General features: G+C 37.3%; 1 protein-coding gene across 1 annotated transcript in view; it reads left to right on the forward strand.

Annotated features, from left to right (window-relative positions):
- The window catches only part of LOC113037674 (mitogen-activated protein kinase kinase kinase 5-like), a 40882-nt gene that overhangs the window by 16075 nt on the left and 1065 nt on the right, over positions 1-23742 (forward strand). The window contains exons 3-29 of the mRNA XM_026194982.1: positions 107-130; positions 4162-4355; positions 5752-5920; positions 7764-7870; positions 8646-8816; positions 8984-9096; positions 10199-10358; positions 11800-11953; positions 12231-12338; positions 13161-13213; positions 13361-13456; positions 13824-13905; positions 14008-14141; positions 14927-15054; positions 15169-15305; positions 15436-15541; positions 15731-15888; positions 16149-16329; positions 17137-17154; positions 18191-18368; positions 18510-18678; positions 19006-19191; positions 19942-20047; positions 20242-20485; positions 21969-22081; positions 22416-22528; positions 22615-22691. Coding sequence (XP_026050767.1) covers positions 107-130; positions 4162-4355; positions 5752-5920; positions 7764-7870; positions 8646-8816; positions 8984-9096; positions 10199-10358; positions 11800-11953; positions 12231-12338; positions 13161-13213; positions 13361-13456; positions 13824-13905; positions 14008-14141; positions 14927-15054; positions 15169-15305; positions 15436-15541; positions 15731-15888; positions 16149-16329; positions 17137-17154; positions 18191-18368; positions 18510-18678; positions 19006-19191; positions 19942-20047; positions 20242-20485; positions 21969-22081; positions 22416-22528; positions 22615-22691 — 3479 coding nt within the window. The remainder of the gene's footprint in view (positions 1-106; positions 131-4161; positions 4356-5751; positions 5921-7763; positions 7871-8645; positions 8817-8983; positions 9097-10198; positions 10359-11799; positions 11954-12230; positions 12339-13160; positions 13214-13360; positions 13457-13823; positions 13906-14007; positions 14142-14926; positions 15055-15168; positions 15306-15435; positions 15542-15730; positions 15889-16148; positions 16330-17136; positions 17155-18190; positions 18369-18509; positions 18679-19005; positions 19192-19941; positions 20048-20241; positions 20486-21968; positions 22082-22415; positions 22529-22614; positions 22692-23742) is intronic.

The raw sequence follows: 23742 nt of genomic DNA on the forward strand, positions 1-23742 counted from the left end.
ACACACACACACACACACAGAATGTTCTTTAGGATTTTTGTGATAGAATTCAGTCCTGGTCGTTTATACCACCAATTCATTTGTGTCTGCTGTTTGTCTCATACAGGAGGTGATATGTCAGAAGAATATGGTAAGTTTTAATCTTTACTTCCTCTCTGCCACATGCTCATTTGCTGTCATTTTCAAACAGAAAAAAGGAAGTCTTTGTTTGCCTCCTTTCTTAAAGGCATAGTTAACCCCAAAATGACATTTTGATGTTTATCTGCTTACCCCAGGGCATCAAAGATGACTTTGATTCTTCAGTAGAAAACAAACTGGGATATTTAGCTCAAACCATTGCAGTCTGTCAGTCTTATAATGCAAGTGGATGGGAATCACGGCTAAAGCATACAATAAACAAAAAAGAAACATACACAAATAAAACCGAATTAAACCCTGCGGCTCGTGACGATAGGCAATGCAAGTTTATTTATATAGCACATTTCGTACACAATGGTAATTCAAAGTGCTTAGCATAAAAGAAAGTAAAATATGAAGAAAAAATAATAACAAAAATAAAGACAAGCAATTTGAAAACTTTGGAAATGATTTAAAATTTGACTTATTTAAAATGAATTTAAAACAGTTAAAAATAGAAAATGATTTAACATAAAATACAATGAATACGTAAAATACAATCGGTTCGATATTGCACCGTGCTCATTCAATAAATGCACAGCTAAAAAGATGCGTTTTGAGTCTAGATTGAAATGTGACTAGTGTTTTAGCACATCTGATCTCTTCTGGAAGCTGATTCCAACTGCGGGCAGCATAGTAACTAAAGGAGGACACCCCTTGTTTTGTGTGAACCCTTGGTATTTCTAACTGACTCGATCCTAATGATCTGAGTGCTCTGTTAGGCTTATATTCAGTGAACATATCTGCAATATATTTCGGTCCTAGGTCATTTAGTGACTTATATATGAGTAAAAGTACTTTAAAATCAATCCTAAATGTAGCTGGAAGCCAGTGTAAGGACCTGAGGACTGGTGTGATATGCTCAGATTTTCTGGTTCTAGTCAGAATCCTGGCAGCAGTGTTCTGGATGAGCTGCAGCTGTCTAATGGTCTTTTTGGGAAGAACGGTGAGGAGCCCATTACAATAGTCCATCCTGCTGGTGATAAAGCCATGAACAAGTTTCTCCAAGTCTTGACTGGAAACAAAACATCTAATTCTTGCAATGTTTTTTAAATGATAGTATGCTGATTTAGTTACTGCTTTAACATGACTACTGAAACTCAGACCGGTCTCCAGAATCACACCAAGATTCCTGATTTGATTATTAGTTGTTTGACCCCTACAGTCAAGGTATGCATTCACCTTGAACACTTCATCTTTGTTTCCAAATGCAATGACTTAAGTTGTTTCCTTGTTAACTGAAGAAAGTTCTGGCACATCCAACTATTAATTTCACCAATACATTGGCAGAGGGAGTCAATGGGGCTGGTAAAGCTTAATTTGTAAAGTTAATTTGTTAAGCTGGGTAAGGCTAGGTAAATCTGGGTATCATCAGCATAGTGGTGATAGGCAATTTGGTTCTTTCTCATTATTTGACTTAGTGGGAGCATATACAGGCTAAACAAGAGCGGTGCAATAATTGAGCCTTGTGGGACTCCACATGTCATGGACGTCCACTTAGAGTTATGCTCTCCTAGACTCACATAATAGCCTCTCCCTTCTAAGTATGACCTGAACCATTTGAGTACCATCCCAGAAAGCCCGACCCAGTTTTCCAGTCTCTCTAGTAGTATTTTATGATCGACAGTGTCAAACGCAGCACTGAGATCTAGCAATACCAGCATTTGTTCAGCTGATTAAAAACTACTTTTTCTATAATTTTGCCTATAAAAAGAAGATTAGAAATTGGTCTAAAAATGCTCAGAATGGTGTTATCAAGTTTGGTCCGTTTCAGGAGGGGCTTAACAACTGCAGTTTATAGAAAACTGCTATCAGTTGCTTCAAAAGTAGACATGGTATCTTTTTGATATTGTGGCCTAATCTGTCTGACCTCTGGATTACTTGAGGATGCACTAATCGCCTTCCTGATATTGATGATCTTCTCAGAAAAGAAAGAAGCAAACTCATTGCATTTGCTGTCTAAGAGCATATCACTGGGAATCTGACTTGGGGGGTTTGTCAATCTCTCAACAGTAGCAAAAAGAGTACGAGTGTTATTTAAGTTACTGTTTATAAGGTTTGAGAAGAAGTTCTGTCTAGCTGTGGCTAGTTTCACATTAAAAGCATGAAGGCTGTCTTTATAGATGCTATAGTGAATTTCAAGTTTCTTCTTCCTCTACATCCTCTCGGCTTTTCTGCATTGTTTTTTCATAGTCTGAACTGCTGTTGATCTTCTCCAAACTGATTTCTGTCTGTTTGTTTTCTTACTGACTATTATTGGATCAATATCATCAATAACATTCTTAACTTTTGAGTTGAAGGAATCAAGGAGAATATCAACAGAGTCTGCAGAAATGCTTGGTGTTAAAGATATAGCCTCCATAAATAGTACACTTGTGTTCTCGTCTCGAGGATCTGCATCATTTAGGAATGATGCACTGCAGCTGTCTTCTAGCCATGTTTCATTTAGAAACATAAAATCCAGATTGTTTGTGGTTATAAAGTCATTGATTAGAAATTATGAATTTTTTTAGTGAGCGAATGTTTAAAAGTGCTATCTTGATGGCAGTGCTTTGTGTCTTTACATCAATCTTAGTTTGATGCATAATAGGGCGCAGATTAGATGAGTTTGCCCTTCGGCTTGAGAAGGCCTTAGACTTTCTATCACGTGATAAAACTGAAATAGAGAAAGCTACATGCACACTGGGTTCCCGCTTGTTCAGTAAACATTTGTGAAAGTTGCTGCTATTATAGCGGGGACCCGACACATATCACTGAGAGCTGCTATCAGATGTTTTTGGTTCACCTTCAGCAGATAGAGGGTTTGGGCCCTGGCGTTGTGGCAGCGGTCGGAGAGCTCTCACGGGAGCAGGAACCACAGGTTTTGGTGGTTGGGGGGCCCGCCTTTTTTGTTGATATCTACGGGCTTGTAGTGAATGAGTGTAAGAGTTTAGTCCCAGCATTAGAGCTGTAATCGGGCCATAAAAGTCAGGCCCGACAGGTTTGGGCCCTAAGCCCGACAAGTACATTTTGATTGACAGCTTTTTTAAAAGCCCGAAACCATTTACAGCCCGACATTATTCAAATGTGTGCACACACACAGCTCTTTTGCCTTTTGTCAGGAATGAGTCATTTATACACGTTTTAACAATGTATTCATGACTAACATAGACTATAGGCCACTTGGAAGTTGGAATAAAGAATTAAAATAAGTCCTCTGTAACATCTTAGCACAGATATAGGCTTATTTAGCCTAAATAGACCAATGCACCAATAAAAATGAGTCTTTTTAACAAATTAAAATAAGATACATTTTAATTTTGTCTCTGGTGTTTCCGGTGACTGTGATATGATGAGACATTGATGTCTAAAGATACAAAACGATCGGTCTGTGTGTTATTTTACCTCTAATGCACTGAAATGTCTCAACTGTCTGAACTGTATGAGCGCCTCCTCAAAACACAGCTTGCTGGTGAGGCGTCATCTTCTTGCTTTGTGGTGGATCACAGACTTATAAGTGCATTAGTGCCACCTTTCTCTCATATGGACTATTGACAGTCTATCTACAATCTCAATTAGGAGTGTCAATGGTCTAACAAGTTTGGACATTATGTGAATCAGAGGTCTAAAAAAAAAACCTTCTCAAAAAAAAATCTCAGTTTGTGTTCTACTGAAGATACCCAGCCACCTACATCTTGGATGCCCTGGGGTAAGCAGATAAACATAAAAATTTCATTTTTGGCTGAACCATCCCTTTAAGTTTGTGCAGTTTTTCTTGTAGTGTAATTGGTCTGATTGCACATCATGAAATACAATGATGTACTGTAGGTGGCCAAGAAAATGCAGCAAACTGCCAAATGACTCTAAATCTTATGTATCATTTTTTTTTTTTCTCTCCTCCTGTCCATAACCCATTTTTGGGGCATGATAAACCTGCTTATTATTCATTTATTCTTTAGCGTTTGCTCATCTTCTGGACATATTTCCTATTTGCTCTTTTTCCAGACATGTGCCGCTAACTACACGTTCATCCCATACATGGTGACGCCTCAGAATAAGGTGTATTGCTGTGAGGGCAGTCTGATGAAGGGTCTGAGTGAACTGATGCAGCCCAGCTTTGAGGCCCTGCTGGGGCCCATCTGTATGCCACTGCTGGACAGACTCACTCAACTGCTCACCAGCTGCAAGACCAACACCTGGTGGGAACTCACTACCTCCTTTATCTCCTCACTTCTCATTTTCATCTCACAGCTCACTGAAAGCCATTTAGAGCAGTAATACACCAGCCATAAACAGAATGACACATGATATGGTTTCAAATTTCGGTCATATCACCCACGCTTAAGTATTATTTGTATATTGTTTTTCACATTGTTTCAATTCCAGTATGTGTGTGTGTCTATATATATATATATATATATATATATATATATATATATATATATATATATATATATATATATATACACATTCTGATGATGATATCAACAATCAACCAGTTGAAATTTGCTATATTAGTTAATGTAAGTATTATTATCAGGTAAAAGTTGCATAATAGTTTTCAAGTAAAGTTAGTCAATTATTTCTGCAGCCCTAAAAGTATAACTCGAGCTTTTCCTGGACTGTGCCCAGCTGGTGGAATGATCTCCCAATCTTAATCTGAACAGCCGAGTCTTTACCCATTTTCGAAAAACATGTAAAGACTCATTTTTTTACACCAGCACTTGTCTAACTTAAACTAGCACTAACCTTTCCTTGTCTATTCTAAAAAAAAACATAGCTATGGGTTCTGAACTGAGACTTGTCATGGCACTTGCGTACTGTTGTTGTTCTCTTGTTGGTCTCATTGCTTCTATTGTTCTCATTTGTGAGTCGCTTTGGATAAAAGCGTCTGGTAAATGATTAAATGATTAAATGTAAATGTATAAAAATGCCTTGGGTTTGATTTCAGTGGGATGCATAAACTGATGTATAGCTTAAATGCTGTGTAAGTGGCTTTGGATAAAAGCGCCTACCAAATGCATAAATGTCAATGCAATATAAGGTTCCGGTTTTGATTCAAATCATTTTGGTTTTGAGCCACAATTAGGTGAGGTGAGGTGTATATCTGTCAGAATGGTTATGGTTTAAGATTTTGATCATATCGCCCACCCTTCCTCAATAAGTTTGAAGGTCATGCCCTAATGCCATAATAATTTAGACAAGGCTATTGCAAGAGATGAGACGAACATGTAAAGTGTTAAATACCAGACTTTACAATCAAGTCTAGGTATCTAACAACTATTCAGCATCGACAAAATGACAAACCCTTAATGCAGGACAACTCAAAGATTTCATAATCGGACATGGACACCAGTCCTCAGCAGCGAATCTAATCACCACACAGGTGATAATTCCTTTAAACATAAATTATCAAAGTGGCATCAATTTATGTTTGCTGTTTGAAAAAGCAGTGCAAATGGAAAGTATGATCTGTATTATGATATGAAGCGTATATTTTATTCAAACCACATATTATTATTATAATTTTTTTGTGTGTTTCCATTCTTCCATGGTTCAGTAACTTCCTTTTGTCTGTTTTGTGTGCTTGTGTAGCCAGTACTTCCGCGAGACGGTTCTGAATGAGATTCGTAAAGCGCGTGAGCTTTACACCGGAGCCGAGCTAGCGGCTGAGCTCAGACGGATCCAGCAGCGGCTCGATAACGTCGAGTGTCTTTCAGCCGATGTGGTCATCAACCTCCTTCTGTCATACAGAGATATTCAGGTAACTGCATCACATAGACTGGTGGTTGTTCTGCAAAGTGAATGCAAAATATTATCAATATTATTTTGAAATAATAATATAATTCTGTTACCATTCTGTTACCATAAAGTTTAACTTCAAAGTTAAAGTTGATGTTTGTTTGTTTTTTTTAAATCTTGCACTACTGCTCATTATTTTTCAATTATTTTTGCGATTCTGTTTTCTCACTTCGTCTGAATGCTCTTACTGTTTTATTTCTCCAAAAAATATTGTGCCTCAGTCTTTAAAACGAACTGACATGGTTTGTACAGTAATGCTCTTACGACGGAAGTCTACAGGGCAACTTGAACACAGTTTTGTAAATATTACACAAGTGTCTAACGGGTTCAGTGTGTCCACATTTAGTTGGGACTGTTAGTACCTCTCCTGTTAAAAATGAATAAGAGAAGAACAGGAAGTCTGCAATAACAGTTTCTTTACAAGTAAAAAGTATGATAAATGACTGATAACTACAGTTACGTAGTTTCCTTACCTTTTGTTACATTAATTTCCTCAAATTCACTAAGCCACATTCGACACTTTCAGAAGAAGATTTCATTCCTGATGCCTACTTTTAGTCAATGTTTCTTGCACTAAAGTAAGAAAACATTCTTAACCTGTTAACTGTCACCCGTCCGCTCTGTGGGACGCCTACATTTACTTCACTATATTACAATTAAATCTAATCTAATCTTGACAAACTATATATCGTTGGAAAGGTCTAAGACTCCCAAATCTATATTTTATCAATGTTTTTTGTCAAAAATAAGTAATAGATTAATTTATGACAAGAGTGCACCCTAAAAAATCTACATTATAACAGGAATTTTGACCTTTTTCCTCTATCACATTTTAGAAATCATGAGAAATTATATATCAACTGAAAACTTTAAATCTCAAAATTCATCCTTTAAAACTCATTTTAAAATCAGACATTGCATTACCATGTAAATGGTACATCAATATCATGTTACAAAATGTTTTCATTCATGAATAATACAAATTTAAGTTTGGATCGTGCACTACAAAGTCAATGTTCAAAAATATGAGTGACAGTTAAGGGGTTAAAGCCTCAAAATTTAACTTTTTTTAAAGTTTGTGTATGTTAATTACCTCTTTATGTTTGCGAACCTCTTTCATGCCAGCATTGTTCAACAGAATTTACTAGGTGTTAATGTAAAAATGTGGCTGGTCATGTATTAATAATTACCTAAAAATCATTAAGAGGTAGGACTCATTTGGGTGATTTGGTTTGTTTAAATGAATCATTCTTGTTTCAGCTTGATTCACTGATTCTTGTACATCATCACCAGACATCACATACTTGACAGGTTTTAATAATTTGACATGAATGAAAGACTGACTCTTGATTTTTGGTCTAATTTGCTTACATAAACTAAGAACTGTTTGTTAATGAATCAGACATTATTTCTTTCAATTACTTACTTTCGAGTTGAAAATCGTAGTGTAGTGCAATACATAATACATTGAACTTTTTAATCAAAGCTCAAACTAACTTTTTTTTTTTAAGAGGATGTCATTAATATTTTAGTGCTTTTGTTTGAATGAAGTAGGAAGCAAATACATTTTAGAGTCATTGTGTTTGGACATTGTGTTTTTTTTTTTGTTTATTATTTACTAAAGGTTTAAGAAATACAGTGTACGAGGGACCTGAATGCACTTTAACGACAGAATTATTCTTTACGATTTTCCTTCGTAGTGTTTTTTCATGTGTTGTAAATGAGTGTAAGTTCATAATATTGTATAATAAATATTGATTTTCTGTGAACCGTTTCTTTTTTGTTTTGTGGTGATCTGTTTGTAGGATTATGAATCCATTGTGAAGTTAGTTGAAACACTGGAAAATCTGCCGACCTTTGACCCAGAGGCTCATCCTCACATAAAGTTCCACTACGCCTTTGCCCTCAACAGGTGACACTGAACACCTAGACACAGTTGTGCTAGATTTACAACATCAAGTCATTTTACTAACTTTACACTGAATGTTAAAATGCTGTGACTCCACACAATCCTAATCACACGAACAGAAGTTGATGTTTTTCAATAATTCCTCACTAAACTCACCAAGGCTGCAGTTATTTGATCAGAAATACAGTAAGACCAGATATATTGTGAAACAGAAATTGTCACATGATCCTTGAGAAATCATTCTAATTTGCTGATTCAGTCCTCAAGAAACAATGATTATGTTGAAAAAGGTTGGTCTGTTTATGCTGCCTTTTTTCAGATTGTTTAAAGGAACAACAACTCTTTTAAACTAAATACACTTTTGATCAGTAGAATGTGTCCTTGCTACATAAAAGTATTAATTTCCTTAAACTTCTCCGAACGTTTGAACGTAATGTATACAGTAATATGAAGTGGGACAATGAGATTATCCTACAAACTGAGTTACACAGAAATAGCAAGCAGTGCCTGGCTTGGACATGGAGTAGTAAACAAATAAAATCTTGGAGACCATTGATGAGAGATCTTCTGAACATGGCCTTGCTCCAGACTCACAGCATTGGTGGAGTCAGTGTTACTTTAAAGCAATAAAGCAGCGCAGGGTTGTGGCATTTACACATTAATGAAAGTAGCCTATAAAAAGACTTACATATAGTTGACCGTGCCTAACATGTAATTCCACAATATTGTTTTGGTTAATTTCTGAATTTGACCGTCTCTTTTTGGTCTGTCTTTGCAGGAGAAACCTAGCAGGAGACAGGCAGAAGGCTCTGGACATTATGCTGCCATTGGTGAACTCAAATGAGCAGGTGGCGTCCGATATTTATTGTTTGGTAGGCCGAATCTATAAGGATATGTTCCTGGACTCTCATTTCACCGACACGGATAGCAGAGATCAAGGCATGCACTGGTGAGGACTTCAGCTCACATTTCACACACAAAATCGAAATAATATTGTGTGATCAAAATGAGATCTGTTTGAAGGACCATTGCAGTTTTTGACAGATTCACCAATGAAGTGGCCACAGTAACCGGAGCAATGGCATTGTACTGTACTTGTCTTTTCTCCATGTACAGGTTTAGAAAAGGTTTTGAATCGGAGCCCACGCTGCACTCTGGTATAAACTATGCAGTGCTGCTTCTGGCTGCAGGTCATCAGTTTGACTCCTCCTTTGAGCTGCGTAAAGCAGGTGCGTTTGATCCACCGTTTCTATAATACTGGGTTGGCACTCACCTATTCCACCACTCCATTAAAAGTGCTGGGCAAACTTTGTGTATTTATTTATACATTTAAAGCACTTTATGGTGTCAGAAAGTACTTAAATAGAAATGAAAGACTTTCACAGCATGCTTTACATCAGTAATAGGATGCAACACAGCATTATTTTAGGATTATTAATTGTTTGGAAGAAGAAAAGTGGACATTCCTTTCCAGAGGGGTTCATCTGAATATAGAGAGGATGAGCATTTTGTTTGTCGATAGTGAACAGTGTACTTAGTTCAGTCCTAGAATGTTTTGCAGAATCTGACCAATCAGTTTGTAGTGTTTCTGGAGCAAACATTTCTCTGATTCATATGAAAAAAACCTTTGTTATTAATATGTATTAAATCAGTTGAGCTGTGCATTATATTCAAGAGACGTTTTAGTCTTGGATTAAAACTTTAATGCATTGCTTATTGTAATTAAAAATCTGTCTGCATTGGGTTTCTTAATTGTGCACACTCATTTTAACAATATTAAACAATTAAATAGGATATTAAGGTTTTTTAAACAGTACTTTGGATACTTGCTAATAAAGAGCAATAGAGAGTATGCTCTTGTCTGTCTCATATATTAGTGAGAGTAACCAGCATATCATTTGTATATATATTTATATATGTTTATATGCATGTGTAATATGCCTCTTAATAAGTGCTGTCAAACGATTATTTGCGGTTAATCGCATAGTTTTTGTGTGCAAAATATATCTGTGTGCTCTATATATTTTTGTTTTATATATATATATATATATATATATATATATATATATATATATATATATATATATATATATATATATATATATATATAAATTATTTACATGTCTATATATTCATTTAAATATATTTATAATATTAATTATAAGATAAACATAACTTTTTTCTGAAATATACATTTATGTATGTGAGTTTATATAAAAATAATAAATATACACAGCACACATACATATATTATGTAAAGAAAAACTTGCGATTAATTGTTTGACTGCACTACTCTTAATATAAGATCTGCACGTAATCTGTGTGTTGTAGGAGTGAAGTTGAGCAGTCTCCTGGGGAAGAAGGGCAGTTTGGATAGATTACAGAGTTACTGGGATGTGGGTTTCTTTCTCGGGGCTAGTATTCTGGCCTGCGACAACACCCGAGTCATCCAGGCCTCTGAGAAACTCTTCAAAATTAAAGCTCCCATTTGGTATGTGCACACAATCACATTTCACATGCATCACTGTTTAAAATAATATGCATATGTTATTATAAAATGTGTTATGTATTATTTATAGTTGTAAAAAATGCCATTCATTATTAGTGTTTGCTAAGACATTACTATCTCTATTACTATTGCTCATACTGATTCTGAAAAAAATACTAATAATAAGAAGAAGAAATTTTACAACTGATTTCCAGGCCTGGGAAAGTAATGGATAATACTGAAACCTTTTATTTAAATATTTTCTTTCTTTCTTTAAGTAATGAAACAAATGATCTGTAGTAAATATTCTAATATAACCTGTAATTGACTACACCAGCGTGCAGTGGGGCTAAAGTCACACCCCTCAAGGGAAATGTGCTTTTCACTCCTCCCACAGTGTGTGATATAATAATGTTTCATTAAACATTAATGGACTAGCTTTTGTGAGAAAATAAAAGATAAAAGTGGTTTGTTCTGTATAAAACTCTTGTATGAGTGGAGGGGGTCACTTCACCAGCAAGCAACAAAAGTATTGATACGAAATACACTATTCAAAGTATTTAATGTTCACTAATATGTAGTTAGTTAGTTAATACTTGTTCAAAACATTCATTTTTTAGCAAAGTTTGTTCTGTTTTCTGTTTGGATTAATAATATATTCTATTTTTATTTAATAAAGATCCTGTCATTAAAATATTTAATTATAATATTACAGCAGGGAAAACAAATTAATATGTAAAGATTCTGAAATCCTTGGAGTTCCCATAATAATTATATAACTTTCATATTGTAAAATATGGTTAAATATTATCTTTAATGTGGACACCTAACTTAGTAAATGATATTAACCTTAAACATAATTTAACCATGTCACGTCAACAAATGAAAAAATCTGGCAACAATTACAATGCCTTTATCCATAGCAGCTGTGCATTTTATACCATCCTTTTACATATTCTTTAGTTATTGAAACAAAACTGAAAATCATTATAAGGATCTCTCAAAACATACAGGTATTTGGTCATTTTATTGATTCTCATTCGCTACATAAATCTGTAACATTTAAATTAAACATTTAAACACTAGATCAAATGAGCACAGAATCACATGGCTTGCTGTTCACAATTGCATCAAGGAGCAGCCAGATTTCCATGGGCAGGATAGTTAGAAAAGTTCTGCAATCTAGCGGTTAAGAGGAGAATCAAATGCACCTTTGCACCTCTTAGTCCTATCATATATTCAAAGCCATATCTAGAGACAGTATACAAACTTTTGGGGTGGACTTCTTCGGCTTGGGCTGGCATTATAGTAATGACTTTTAAAGAGGCACGCGAACACTTCAGAAAATGTAAGAATGTAGCTCTCTGTTAAACATGAGTCATACTTGTAGTCTTTTAGAGTATGCCATTGTTCATTCATTCAGGTGATTTATGTTGTATTCCAGGTATCTACGCTCGCTGGTTGAGACCATTCTCATCTATAAGCACTTTACAAAACCAACCACTGATCCACAGTCCCCCAAACAAGAGCTTGTGGACTTCTGGATGGACTTCATGGTGGAAGCCACCAAAAAGGATGTGACCTCTGTCCGTTTTCCTGTATGAGCCCTCCTCACACAATGACTCTTCTGCTTAGCTGCCGCATTACATTGCCACATCACAACTCTTACTGCGAGAAAGAAATTTAAGAGACAAAAGTGATGTTCAAGTTTACATGCACAGAAAACCCTGGAATAAACCCTTTTCTGATGTGCATGTAAACACAGTCACTTAAACTTAAAAAATTATTATTATTGTTTTTTGTATTGACTTGAGACACTGCATTAAAGCTTTGTCTGTTGTCAGAATTAATGTAGCTTGTTTTTGGTGTGTGCAGGTTTTGATATTGGAGCCCACTAAAGTCTACCAGCCGTCTTACCTCTCAATCAACAACGATGTGGAGGAGAACACGCTGTCCATCTGGCACGTGACCCCCGACGACAAAGTAATAACTTACTCTTCTGAATTTCGGATGTTCTTCTTGGATTTGTTGGCTTATTAAACCTTTAAATCCTTACAAATGCGAACATGACACTGTTCCATGTTCAGCTGGTTTTATTTATTTTGAGCTTGTTTGAGTTTACTACAGTAGTCCTTCAACATTTGACGTGGATCAAGACCTAAAACCCAAAATGTGTTCTTTGATCCACTTCAAATGTTGAGTACTGTATATTCGTTTTATTTGAGCTGGTCTTAAAAATAGCTCCTAAAATGTTCTGAACTTGGCAGATACTCTGTATCAAGCCTTTTTAGTGTATTAACTACTGATATATAATGATTTTAAACGGGGGCGTCTGAATTATGGGCCGGTACAGAATTAGCACTCAGTAACAGAAGTTTTGGCTGATTTTTCTACGTTCATCCAGCATCCTCCCAAATCTAAAAACATTTAGGTCCCAGGTATGAAATTTAACCATAAACCTAAAACATAGTTTTAGACTTCTTAGTATCATTTAGTATTGAAGTGATAAAATATTTGCTTTATTTCACCAGCTGTGTTGTACATAATTAGACCATCTTGCTGCCTCAAAGCCTGTCTAAAATAACTTTTAAGAGGTAACTTCTTGCGCAAACGTTGCTTGCGAAGTCATTGCCTGACAGGACAGTGAGGAAACAAGTCAGTCTGAATATCATGCACATCCAACAAAGAGATCTGAGTGAAAGTCAGTTCATGGCGACTGCAAGTGTCCTGATGTTTCCAGTGCTGTCAGTCCTGCTTCATGTCATTGGCTCATCTGGATGAATACAGTTTCTCTCTGTGTTTCAGAGTAAAGGGATCCACGAGTGGAACTTCAGTGCAACATCAGTGCGAGGTGTGAGGTAAATGCTGTCTGCCTTAATAAACTTTTATTAAACTTTATTTTTAAGAACATTCATGTCTTCCCTCTACTAGAAGGTGAGATACTCTTTATATGTGTAGTATGTAAACACATAACAGGATTTTTCACCTCCTATTCTGGCATGCAGCATCTCCAAATTCGATGAGCGCAGCTGTTTTCTGTATGTGGTGAACAACTCGGAAGACTTTCAAATCTATTTCTGCGCAGAGATGCACTGTAAAAGGTATGTCATGTGTGTGTTTGCCATAGACTCTTTAAGGACAGAAATTGCAGGTTTTGTTGTGTATAGACTTATTTCCAAAAATGAGCGATACAAAAAGCATCGGCCAGTTATTCTAAAAGCAATAGACATTTTATCAGTGAATTATTTATTTTAAGTAACGAGTGAGCAAGAGAACGAGACGGTTACAAACTCATGCAATGAAAAAATATATTCATCTTATTTACACTATGTGTAGGGCACACTATAATGAGGTCTGAGAGTAATCACAGTGTGCACCTTTGTGTATTTAAAGCATGAGCACCGTCATTTAATTAATGTGACTTTATTGGTTGTAGACTGTGCTCATGTCAGTGTCTGTGTTGTGTAGGTTCTGTGATCTGGTAAACACTCTCACTGAGGAGGCCTGGAAAGGCTCAGAAGAGCCTGAGTGTGAATCCGAGGCTTTAGAGGTAAATAAGGATTGTGGCATACATTTATTAAATATATATATAGTACTGAACACCAGGGAGGTGAGACCGTGAGTGATCTGTGTGTTTCTTGTGTGCTTGCAGTATGATTATGAATACGATGAGCATGCAGAGAGGGTGGTTCTGGGTAAGGGCACGTTCGGTGTAGTCTATGCAGGTCGTGACCTCAGTAACCAGGTGCGCTTAGCCATCAAAGAGATTCCTGAACGGGACAGTAGGTGAGCCACAGTTTCCTTTTTTCTAGAAGGAAATTTCATTTCACTTTGAAATCAAATCTTTGAATGTCTTTCATAGCAGTGGTTTCGTTTATTTTATACAACATTTTGACAAGGTTGACAAATGTTGCCCTTTATTGAGTACTATATTGCATTGCATTCATGAAGACTTGCCACAATGCCATATGTTTCATACCAGTGTTGTGCGGTTGGACGGTAGGTTGATTTGAAACTTAAAAAAAATATATATTAAATCGTATTTTGATTTCCAAAACCTCAATTCCACTTGTTGCATCAAATTCAGCATTGTCCTATATTCCTAAAAAAACGTAAGCATCCCATATGGAATCAATACAGTATGTGATTTGATCTAGAAATGTGCAGTGTTACAATGAGAATGTCATAATAGTGAATTAAAGTCAATTTCACAAGAAATAGCAGGGTAGCACAAAATCATGCAGGTGTGAATGGATATTAATGAGAATATATTTAATATATAGTAAAAATAATAACCAGCATCACTGTACTCTATGGCAAAGCTGTCTTCATTATGGCATGCATCCAGTGTAATGAGACTCATTACTTCTTATTGTTGTCAAGCATAATTTCTAGTGTTGATGCTGGAGGTGTGTGTGTGTGTGTGTTTAGTCGGCCAAGTTACAAATGCACAAGCATCAGACTTCTCATCTGAGGGTTTATACAGTGAATATAACACACAAATGAATTTAGGAGGATACGATGTCATGCAATCACACAGCAGTAGTTTATCTAGCAGCATGTGTTGATAGATATTCCCAGCCTCTGCATGAAGAAATCGCCCTGCACAAACACCTGAAGCACAAGAACATCGTGCAGTACCTCGGCTCCATCAGCGAGAACGGCTTCATCAAGATCTTCATGGAGCAGGTGCCTGGAGGTGAGACACATGGTCCGACCTTTAGAGGGGTCTTACAGGTAACACATCTTTAGGCCAAAATGCGTCCGCTTTATTCAAACGTAAAATATATTTGTGTTTTGCTGTGAATGGCAGGCAGTCTGTCAGCATTGCTCCGGTCAAAGTGGGGGCCTCTAAAAAACAATGAGCCAACTATCGGCTTCTACACCAAACAGATACTGGAGGGTCTCAAATACCTGCATGACAACCAGATCGTTCACAGAGACATAAAGGTAAGGTGTATAAAGTGAGGTGTACATGTGATTGTTTTGAGAGCCTCGGCTGTACACATGCCGTATGCATTATTAGGTCTGGGTCAGATTCTTAATGAGTGATACAGTAACTTCTTTCATTGACCTGCAGGGGGATAATGTCTTGATAAACACCTACAGTGGTGTTTTGAAAATCTCTGATTTTGGTACATCTAAACGTCTGGCCGGGATCAACCCCTCCACCGAAACCTTTACAGGTACTGAGTGTTTTATTGGTTTTGCCATGTATTTTCCTTCATCTCTTTGTCAGTAACCAGCTGATGTTGCTTCTGTAAGGACACGGCTGTTAAATGTGCTGCAGATTTGGTCTGTTGACATCTGATTCATATCTGTAGAATCGTTTCTTAGCAGTTATTTATTTGGCCCATGCTGTTTGTGTATGTCAGGTACGTTGCAGTACATGGCTCCTGAAATCATAGATAAAGGGCCGCGTGGGTACGGCAAGCCAGCGGACATCTGGTCTCTGGGCTGCACCATTATAGAGATGGCTACTGGGAAACCTCCCTTCTACGAGCTCGGGGAACCGCAGGCGGCGATGTTCAAGGTCAGGCGCGATCACTTTGTGTTCAGTCTGCTGAATATGCAATCAGTTAACCACAAATATTTTTGCACAAAATGTGCATAATATCTTGCCATGCTTTCACTGTGTACTGAATGTGTGCTTTGTTAAACATAGATGTGTTTGAATGCAGCTGAGTAGATTTGAAACGTTTTTTTAAACCCAGCAGGGCAAAATACACTTATCCTGCGTTAGGAAATAGTGTTCAATGTGTTTTTGTGATTGTGCTGGTGTGTGTTGTCTAGGTTGGGATGTTTAAAATCCACCCGGAGATTCCTGACTCTATGTCCACTGAAGCCAAAGCATTTATCCTGCGCTGTTTCGAGCCTGATCCAGACGGCCGAGCCCCGGCCACCGATCTGCTCACCCACGAATTCCTCACTGTTACATCACGCAAAAAACGATCAAAGACCAGCAGTTTCACAGGTGTGTGTGTGTGTGTGTGTGTTATAGGCATTACTCCTCATACCAAGCAGTAATTTCAGTTCCATCAACAGGGAACAAATCTATTATATGTTAGATTAAACTCTTTCAACTGCTTTTATTTCTTATTAAATCTACTTTTAGGTTTTATTTTGGACATAACTCTCTTAGCTGTTTCCACTGACTAAAGTAATACAGATTTTGGCATAAAGGGTTGCATTTTCAGACCATTTAATAAACAATATGTGTCAAAGATTTCACCTGCTTAATCTTCTTCCATTAGAAAAAGTGATGCACTACTTTAAATTGTTAAATCCAAAAAGTGACACACAAAATCATTCGGATAACTTGCTGGGGGAACAAGTAAATAATAAATACAGAATTAATAATAATAAATAAATAAAAATAGCAAAATTACTGAGATCAATTTATCTTTTATTTATAGTAAATACATTAATATCTGGCCTGAATGACTGGCAGGTTAATTTAGGCTACTAAATTAATTTTAGTTCTTTACTTGGTGCATTTTGTATTGTGTTTATTTAATTTGATCAATTTTATCTTTTTATAGTTTTGTAATGCCTATAAAGTTTATTGTTGAACTCTAAACACACTGCAGAGTTGTGAACTGTGTTCAGATTCAAAGCAGTTTAAGAACTGCTCTTTGCTGAAAAAAGAAAGAAACACTTAGTGTCCATCACTGTGTTGCCTGCATTGTTTTATTATGGAATGTGCTGATAATAAAACCAGGATTCCCCCCCCCTCTCTTCTGATTATTTTGTGAATTATGTCTTCTCTTCTTTTTTGCAGCTCTTTCACCAGGAACTGGTGAGTCTTGTCTGTTTTGCACATAAGCAGTGTTAATATATTAGTTCCTTTAAATTTAGTCACATTTAGTTATGTTCATTCATTTTACTCTTTTCATATTTAAGTTCAGTCATTGTTGAAAAAGATGCAAGGGCAACTGTAGGGCTGTGCAAAAAATCAAATGCGATTTTAATGCACATCTCATCAGTAGAGACGCTCCTGTAATTAGAAGTGTATCTCCAGCACGTGTGTTCAGATCAGGGTTGCCAGGATTTCACAACAAATCCTGCCCAGTTGCTTCCCAAAACTACTCCAAAACTAATCGCGATTCCAGGAGGTTCCCAGATAAAAAATTGCTTCCCGGGGTTAAAATATAATAATAATTTTTTTTTTGGCATGGTTGTCTTGGTAAAATTCGCATTTTAGGGGCTAAATATCACGTTATTGGTATTGTGATTGTTTCAAACCGCGGACATGAAAAACAACCGCAGACTTGGTAACACTGGTTCAGGTGGAGCGGCAGTTTCTACACAGAGCCGTAGTCTACCGACAACTAACACAAAATCGCTTTCAAAATCGACAAAGAATCGCCACCGATTTTAAAATCGATTTTGTGTAGATTGTCAGTGAATTACGGCTCGGTGTAGTAAATGCCAACCAGTGTTTTTCATGTCCGCGGGTTGAAGCGACAATACCAATAACGTGATATTTACCCCCTAAAATGCGAACCTTGCCATTAAACTTAAAATTTAACCCTGGAAAGCAATTTTTTTATCGGGGAACCTTCCTGGAAATGTGATCGGTCTAGTTTTGGAGTAGTTTTGAGAAGCAACTGGGCAGGATTTGTTGTGAAATCCTGGCAACCCTGATCTGAACGCACGTGCTGGGGATACACTTCTAATTACAGGAGCGTCTTTACTGATGAGATGTGCATGAAACTCGCTTTCGATTTTTAGCACAGCCCTAGGCAACTGTAAATGATCATTGGTCATCTTAGTTTAGCTCTTGTTTGAGCGTGTGCTGTATGAAGGGACATTATGCTGGTCGTGTCTTGTAGAGTATCTGCGGAGCATATCTCTTCCCGTTCCTGTTGTGGTGGAGGACACCAGCAGCAGCAGTGAATATGGCTCTGTCTCACCTGACAATGAGCTCTGCACAAACCCCTTCAGCTTCAAACCCAGCACCAAGTGCTACGGCGACCGAGAGGTCAAAGGTCATCGCTCCCTCTTCCTGAGGTCAGCAGAGAGTGTGAAGATTATTGTGTTGCAGTGTAGCATTTGTTTTGCATCGGGTAGAAAAATGATTTTGATGCACTTTTGTCTGTATTCTTTGCATCGAGTGCGTCTGTAAGTATACTCCTCCTCACACTGTTGCAGTATTCCTGTGGAGAACTTTGAAGACCACAGCGCACCGCCGTCCCCAGAAGAGAAGGACCCTGGTTTCTTCATGCTGAGGAAAGACAGTGAGAGGAGAGCCACTTTACACCGAATCCTGACTGAGGACAGAGAGAAAATAGTGCTTCACCTGCTCGAAGCACCCACACAGGTGAACCCGACTACAACATCTTGTGTGAATCATAGCAAAACGAGCCATACGTCTTCTTTTAGCACAAGATGCTTCGGAAAACATTTTCCAAATCACTGAGCAGCACTATTAACTTTATTTTGCATGTCCGGGATCTTCTAATAGAAGCTTGACACTTTGTTTAAATGTGGTAATAAATACATTTTCATTTTATGGTAGCCTTTTTTTTATAAAAGTGTTTGTCACTCTGCTGCACATAACGAGTCTTTTACCTAGAATTACACATTTAGTGCAACATCAGAGAAATAATTATCAAGTGCATTGTGTCCCTTTTCTGTCTCAATGCAGGGGTCTGAGGAGATGAAACTGAAGCATCAGCATATCTCCACGCTGGTTGAAAGTCTGGGTGATTTTGTGAGGATGGCAGACAGAAAAATAATCGCCAGCACCCTCTCTCAGCTCAAACTAGAGCTCGACTTTGACAGCACAGCGATCAGCCAACTCCAGGTGGCGCTCTTCGGCTTCCAGGATGCGGTGGGTGTCTAGCCAAAGCCTGATAAATTGTGCTCACAAATATTGCCCAAATTTCAGTCAAAAAACATGAACAATTTTTTTTTTTAGTTGTCTGTAGTGTTGTGATGTATAAAGCTCTGTTAAACCAAACAGCTTTCTGTCGGTCAGTTCAGCAAATTCACAAAATCTGAATGAAATCTCCATGGGGAACTTTTTTTTGCCCAGGTGCAAAACTCCTATTGAAATGAACAGAATTTGCAGGTGAAGTTTTACAGAGCAACGGTGAAGACATGAAACAAAGTGTTAGCTTTCGATTTTTTTTTTTAAAGAAACGTTAACAATAAATGTGTTGCGACAGAACCTCGTAGCGTCTCAGCAGCTCAGTTCAAGTGGCTTAAAGCATGAGATAAGCATGAATGAACATCAGAAGGTAATGGTGGAAAGATCAGGACACACCATTTTTCAAGTTTAACTTCACCCACATGACACCGACAAAAACGTTGATTCAGCGTTACGATTGGTCAGTAAAGCTCCCAGCGAAGCGTCCCTTGATACAAATCCTGCCCTGTTTTTTTACTTCTCGCTTCACCTGAAATGATCAAATCATGGAATTAAAATGTGTTGCGAATGCCATTTTATGTAGACTTGAAAAACTCAATAATGACTTCTTTCCCATGAAGTTTGAATTTAAATGTGACTTTTCAATAAAGCTCCCAAAGTTCATTACAGTAAACGGGAATAGTTATGGCTCAACATTTTGTGTTTCTCCAGGTAAATAAAGTCCTGCACAACCACAACATAAAGCCGCACTGGATGTTTGCTCTGGATAACATCATTCGAAAGGCTGTACAGACTGCCATCATCATATTAGTACCTGGTAAACAACAACAGTTTCTATTTAAAGCAATCCGTTCTCTTGGCTGTTGTTCATTAATGGCAGGGAGTCTCAAGGCCCCTTATTTAACACAACTGAATCGACTCTCCTTGATCTGACCTGCGGGGTCCGGTAAATGTGCACCCTGGGGGGCTTCAGGAGGTGTTCATCTGATGTGTTTGTCTGTGCGCTCTCAGAGTTGCGGACACATTTCACGCTGGCGTCTGAGAGCGACCCCGCTGAGCAAGAGGACATTGATGACGACACCGTTCCTCAGGGGAGCGCTGCGCTGAAGGATATAGCGCCACCTATCGCTCATCATGACGACACTGTGGTCACATCTGGAGTGAGCACGCTCAGTTCAACAGTTTCCCATGAGTCTCACAGTGCTCAGCGATCGACTAGCATGGAGCTGGGTCGCATGAAGCTAGAAACCAAGAGGTAGGATGGTGTTTTGCAGCTCTATTATACAGGATTGGGTGCATTTGTAAACATGTGAATGATAGTGACAGATTCTGATCATCTGCAACACATGATGCCAGTTTTACTTTTAGTATTTAATTGAAGTGAATGGTTAATGTGTCTGTCACACCCTAAGAGTGTCATTAAGTATATCCCATTGATTGTCCTGATGACTCCTGCTTTATTCCAGGGATTCTGAAGTAATTCGAAAGCTATTTGTGAAGAACAAACCCAGACCCAAGTCATTATTCCCCTGTAGCTCTCAAATCTTGCCCTGGCTTTCACGATTTTAAACACATTGAGATAATTCTCTGATATTCAGTTCATCTGTCGATCATTTCTTATGAATCTAACCAAACGTCTAAATACGCCTGTATTTCGTTAATAGAAGAGTTTAGTTTTGGCCCCCAAACAATTCTTCTGGGGTACACAGATTTACTCCAAACACAAGCCTCTTTCATAAAGAGATTCTGGGAAAGTACTGAGAGAGTTGTTCTGGGAATCTTGCTCATTCCCACAGATCCCATATAATCCCATAAAGATGAAGTGGCGTTTTCATGGTCCCCATCAAGACCATGTGAACTCTGTGTTCACTGAGTAGCCCTGCTCTTTCATTTTTATGTTGCTCTCTCATAAACAACTGTGTTGTGTAAGTTATCGGTCAAATAGTGGCAGAATAAATGTTATCACTAGTAGAACAAATCCCACAGAAAGTGTTAATCCTGGGAATGTCCTGAGACTGGGAGCATTCACACAAAATGCTATTCTGAGTTTGAATTTGGTTACAATAGCCAACAAAACAACCACTGTTTGCAGAAATGGCTCTAGGAGTGCTATATAAGCATACAAACATATAAGTCGACCCCAGCCCCAACAAATAGATAAGAATGCACTAAAGTTACAAAGGGGTGGACAATTTCCTAAAATTGTTGAAATATTCCCAAAAATCCTGGAGAACTTCTGGAATGTTTCCCAAATTTACTGGACATTTTCCATCTTTTTGCAACCCTAGCATACACCGAGCACTGTTTATTTGCGTTAAGTCGTACATTTAACCACTCTAGACTAATTACCGTATTTTTCGGACTATAAGTCGCACCTGAGTTTAAATCGCATCAGTCCAAAAATACGTCATGATGAGGAAAACATATATAAGTCGCACTAGAACCAAGAGTTCACATTACCGTCTCCAGCCACGAGAGGGCGCTCTATGTCTTCAGTGTAGACTACAGGAGAACTGAGCAGCATAGAGCGCCCTCTCGTGGCTGGAGACGGTAATGTGAACTCTTGGCTCATTTCTCTTGGTTCATGTCAAATTCATTTTGATAAATAAGTCACACCTGACTATAAGTCGCAGGACCAGCCAAACTATGAAAAAAGTGCAAAAATACAGAAAATACGGTATGTGATGATCTCTGTTGTTCTAGACTTGCACTTGACTGTGTTGGTTTGTGTGCTGTAGGCTGTTGGAGGAATTAATAGAGAAGGAGAGAGAGTATCAGGCCATCTTACAGCAAGTGCTGGAGGAGAGAGAACAAGAGATCAAACTACTGAAGTGTCGATCCGGGCCGGCTGGTGAGTCTAACACACACACACACACACAACTAACATAGAAGAGAGAGAGGACAAACAGTCTTGAATATAAATGAAATGCTAGTGTCACCATGAAAAACTGTTTAAAACTGGTAGTGTTAATTAGAAAAACCATCATCATAGATGACATTTATCTTTGTGATGTGCCTTTGCATTCGCAGAGAGAATTGCTTTGTTCAGATGGTTGTTTTTCATTGCAGTATTTCATATTTCACCTCTTGCGATGTATTAAATCATTGCACTAGGATACATTTTCAGTGTTAATCTTTCAAAATGAACACTACAGTCTAAGTCTGTGCTTCACGGTTCATGGCAGATGTTCCTGCGCACTTCTTCATGAGCACCAGTAGTTCATTTGAGCGAGAGGGAGACCAGGAACTTCTGGAATGGCTCAAACAGCACGGGGCCGATGCAGATTCCATAGAGAGGGTAACATACAGAAACATCACCAGACACTGGACATAAGAGTGGTCCTGTATAAACAGATAACGGATTATTTCCTGTCCATATCACAGATTATATCTGAAGATTACAGTCTTGATGACATCCTTCATTATGTCACAAGAGACGACTTGAAGACTTTGAGATTACGGTGCGTGAATATTTACGATATTCTGTAATATTTTCTGTTTGTTTGTTTTTTTAGTTTGTGTTTACAACGTCTCAAAAACTGCCAAAGACATTTATAGGTGTAACTTGTAATATTAAGTACACTACTGTTCAGAAAGTTAGGATCAATAAAATGTTTTTTTTAAATAAGGTTTAACTAGGATTGAACTAGGATGCATTTATTTAAATGATTAATTGCATCCACTGTTTCCATAATAAATGTGTGTGCACTTTGTATACACTATGTATTATGCAAATATAAATATACATGTATATATTTAAGAAAAAATATATATACACACAGACACACACGCACACATTTTATACAGAATATTTATATACTTAATGTGTGTGTGTATTCATATATACATTACAAACATACACAGTACACACATATATTATGCAAATAAGAACCTTTATTTTGGATTTTTGAGAGCACTAATCTATTAAAAAATAAAATAATATTGTTTTGTATTTTAATACATTTTTAATACATTTGCCAGTCACATTAAAACTGTTTATTTGAAATGCACTTCAATTTTTTTCTGCATAGTGGTGTGTAGGTTCTGTATTATTTTTGCAGTGTGGTGTCTGCTGAAACAATATGAAAACGCCAAATTATTAAGTCTTTTGCAAATTAAGCTTCTATAAAAAAGCATTAGATTGTGTCATAAACTGCTTGTTCATTGTTTGGAAGAAGAAAAAAGACGTGTGTGTGTGTGTGTGTGTGTGTGTTGAGCACAATGACACAGTGACAGACACACAAACTATTGAATACATCTCATTTGTGTATTTCTTTGTAAATACAGTTTAGTTTAGATGTCATTTAGATTTGGCTCTTCTCCACACATAAATTATATTTCATGATGATAAAGTTCTTTGTAAATATTCTGAGTGGCACACTCTGAGTAAATATTAGTATAAATCAATGGTCATTTTAAAGGAAGTATTCAGTGTTGCAGTGATGCTGTGTTTTTGACATGTGGCATTATTTACATTAGCTCTAGGATGATTACATCACTGTGCGCCGTCAG

The sequence above is a fragment of the Carassius auratus genome, chromosome 20 (assembly GCF_003368295.1).
Source record: "Carassius auratus strain Wakin chromosome 20, ASM336829v1, whole genome shotgun sequence".
In the NCBI taxonomy this organism is placed as follows: domain Eukaryota; kingdom Metazoa; phylum Chordata; class Actinopteri; order Cypriniformes; family Cyprinidae; genus Carassius; species Carassius auratus.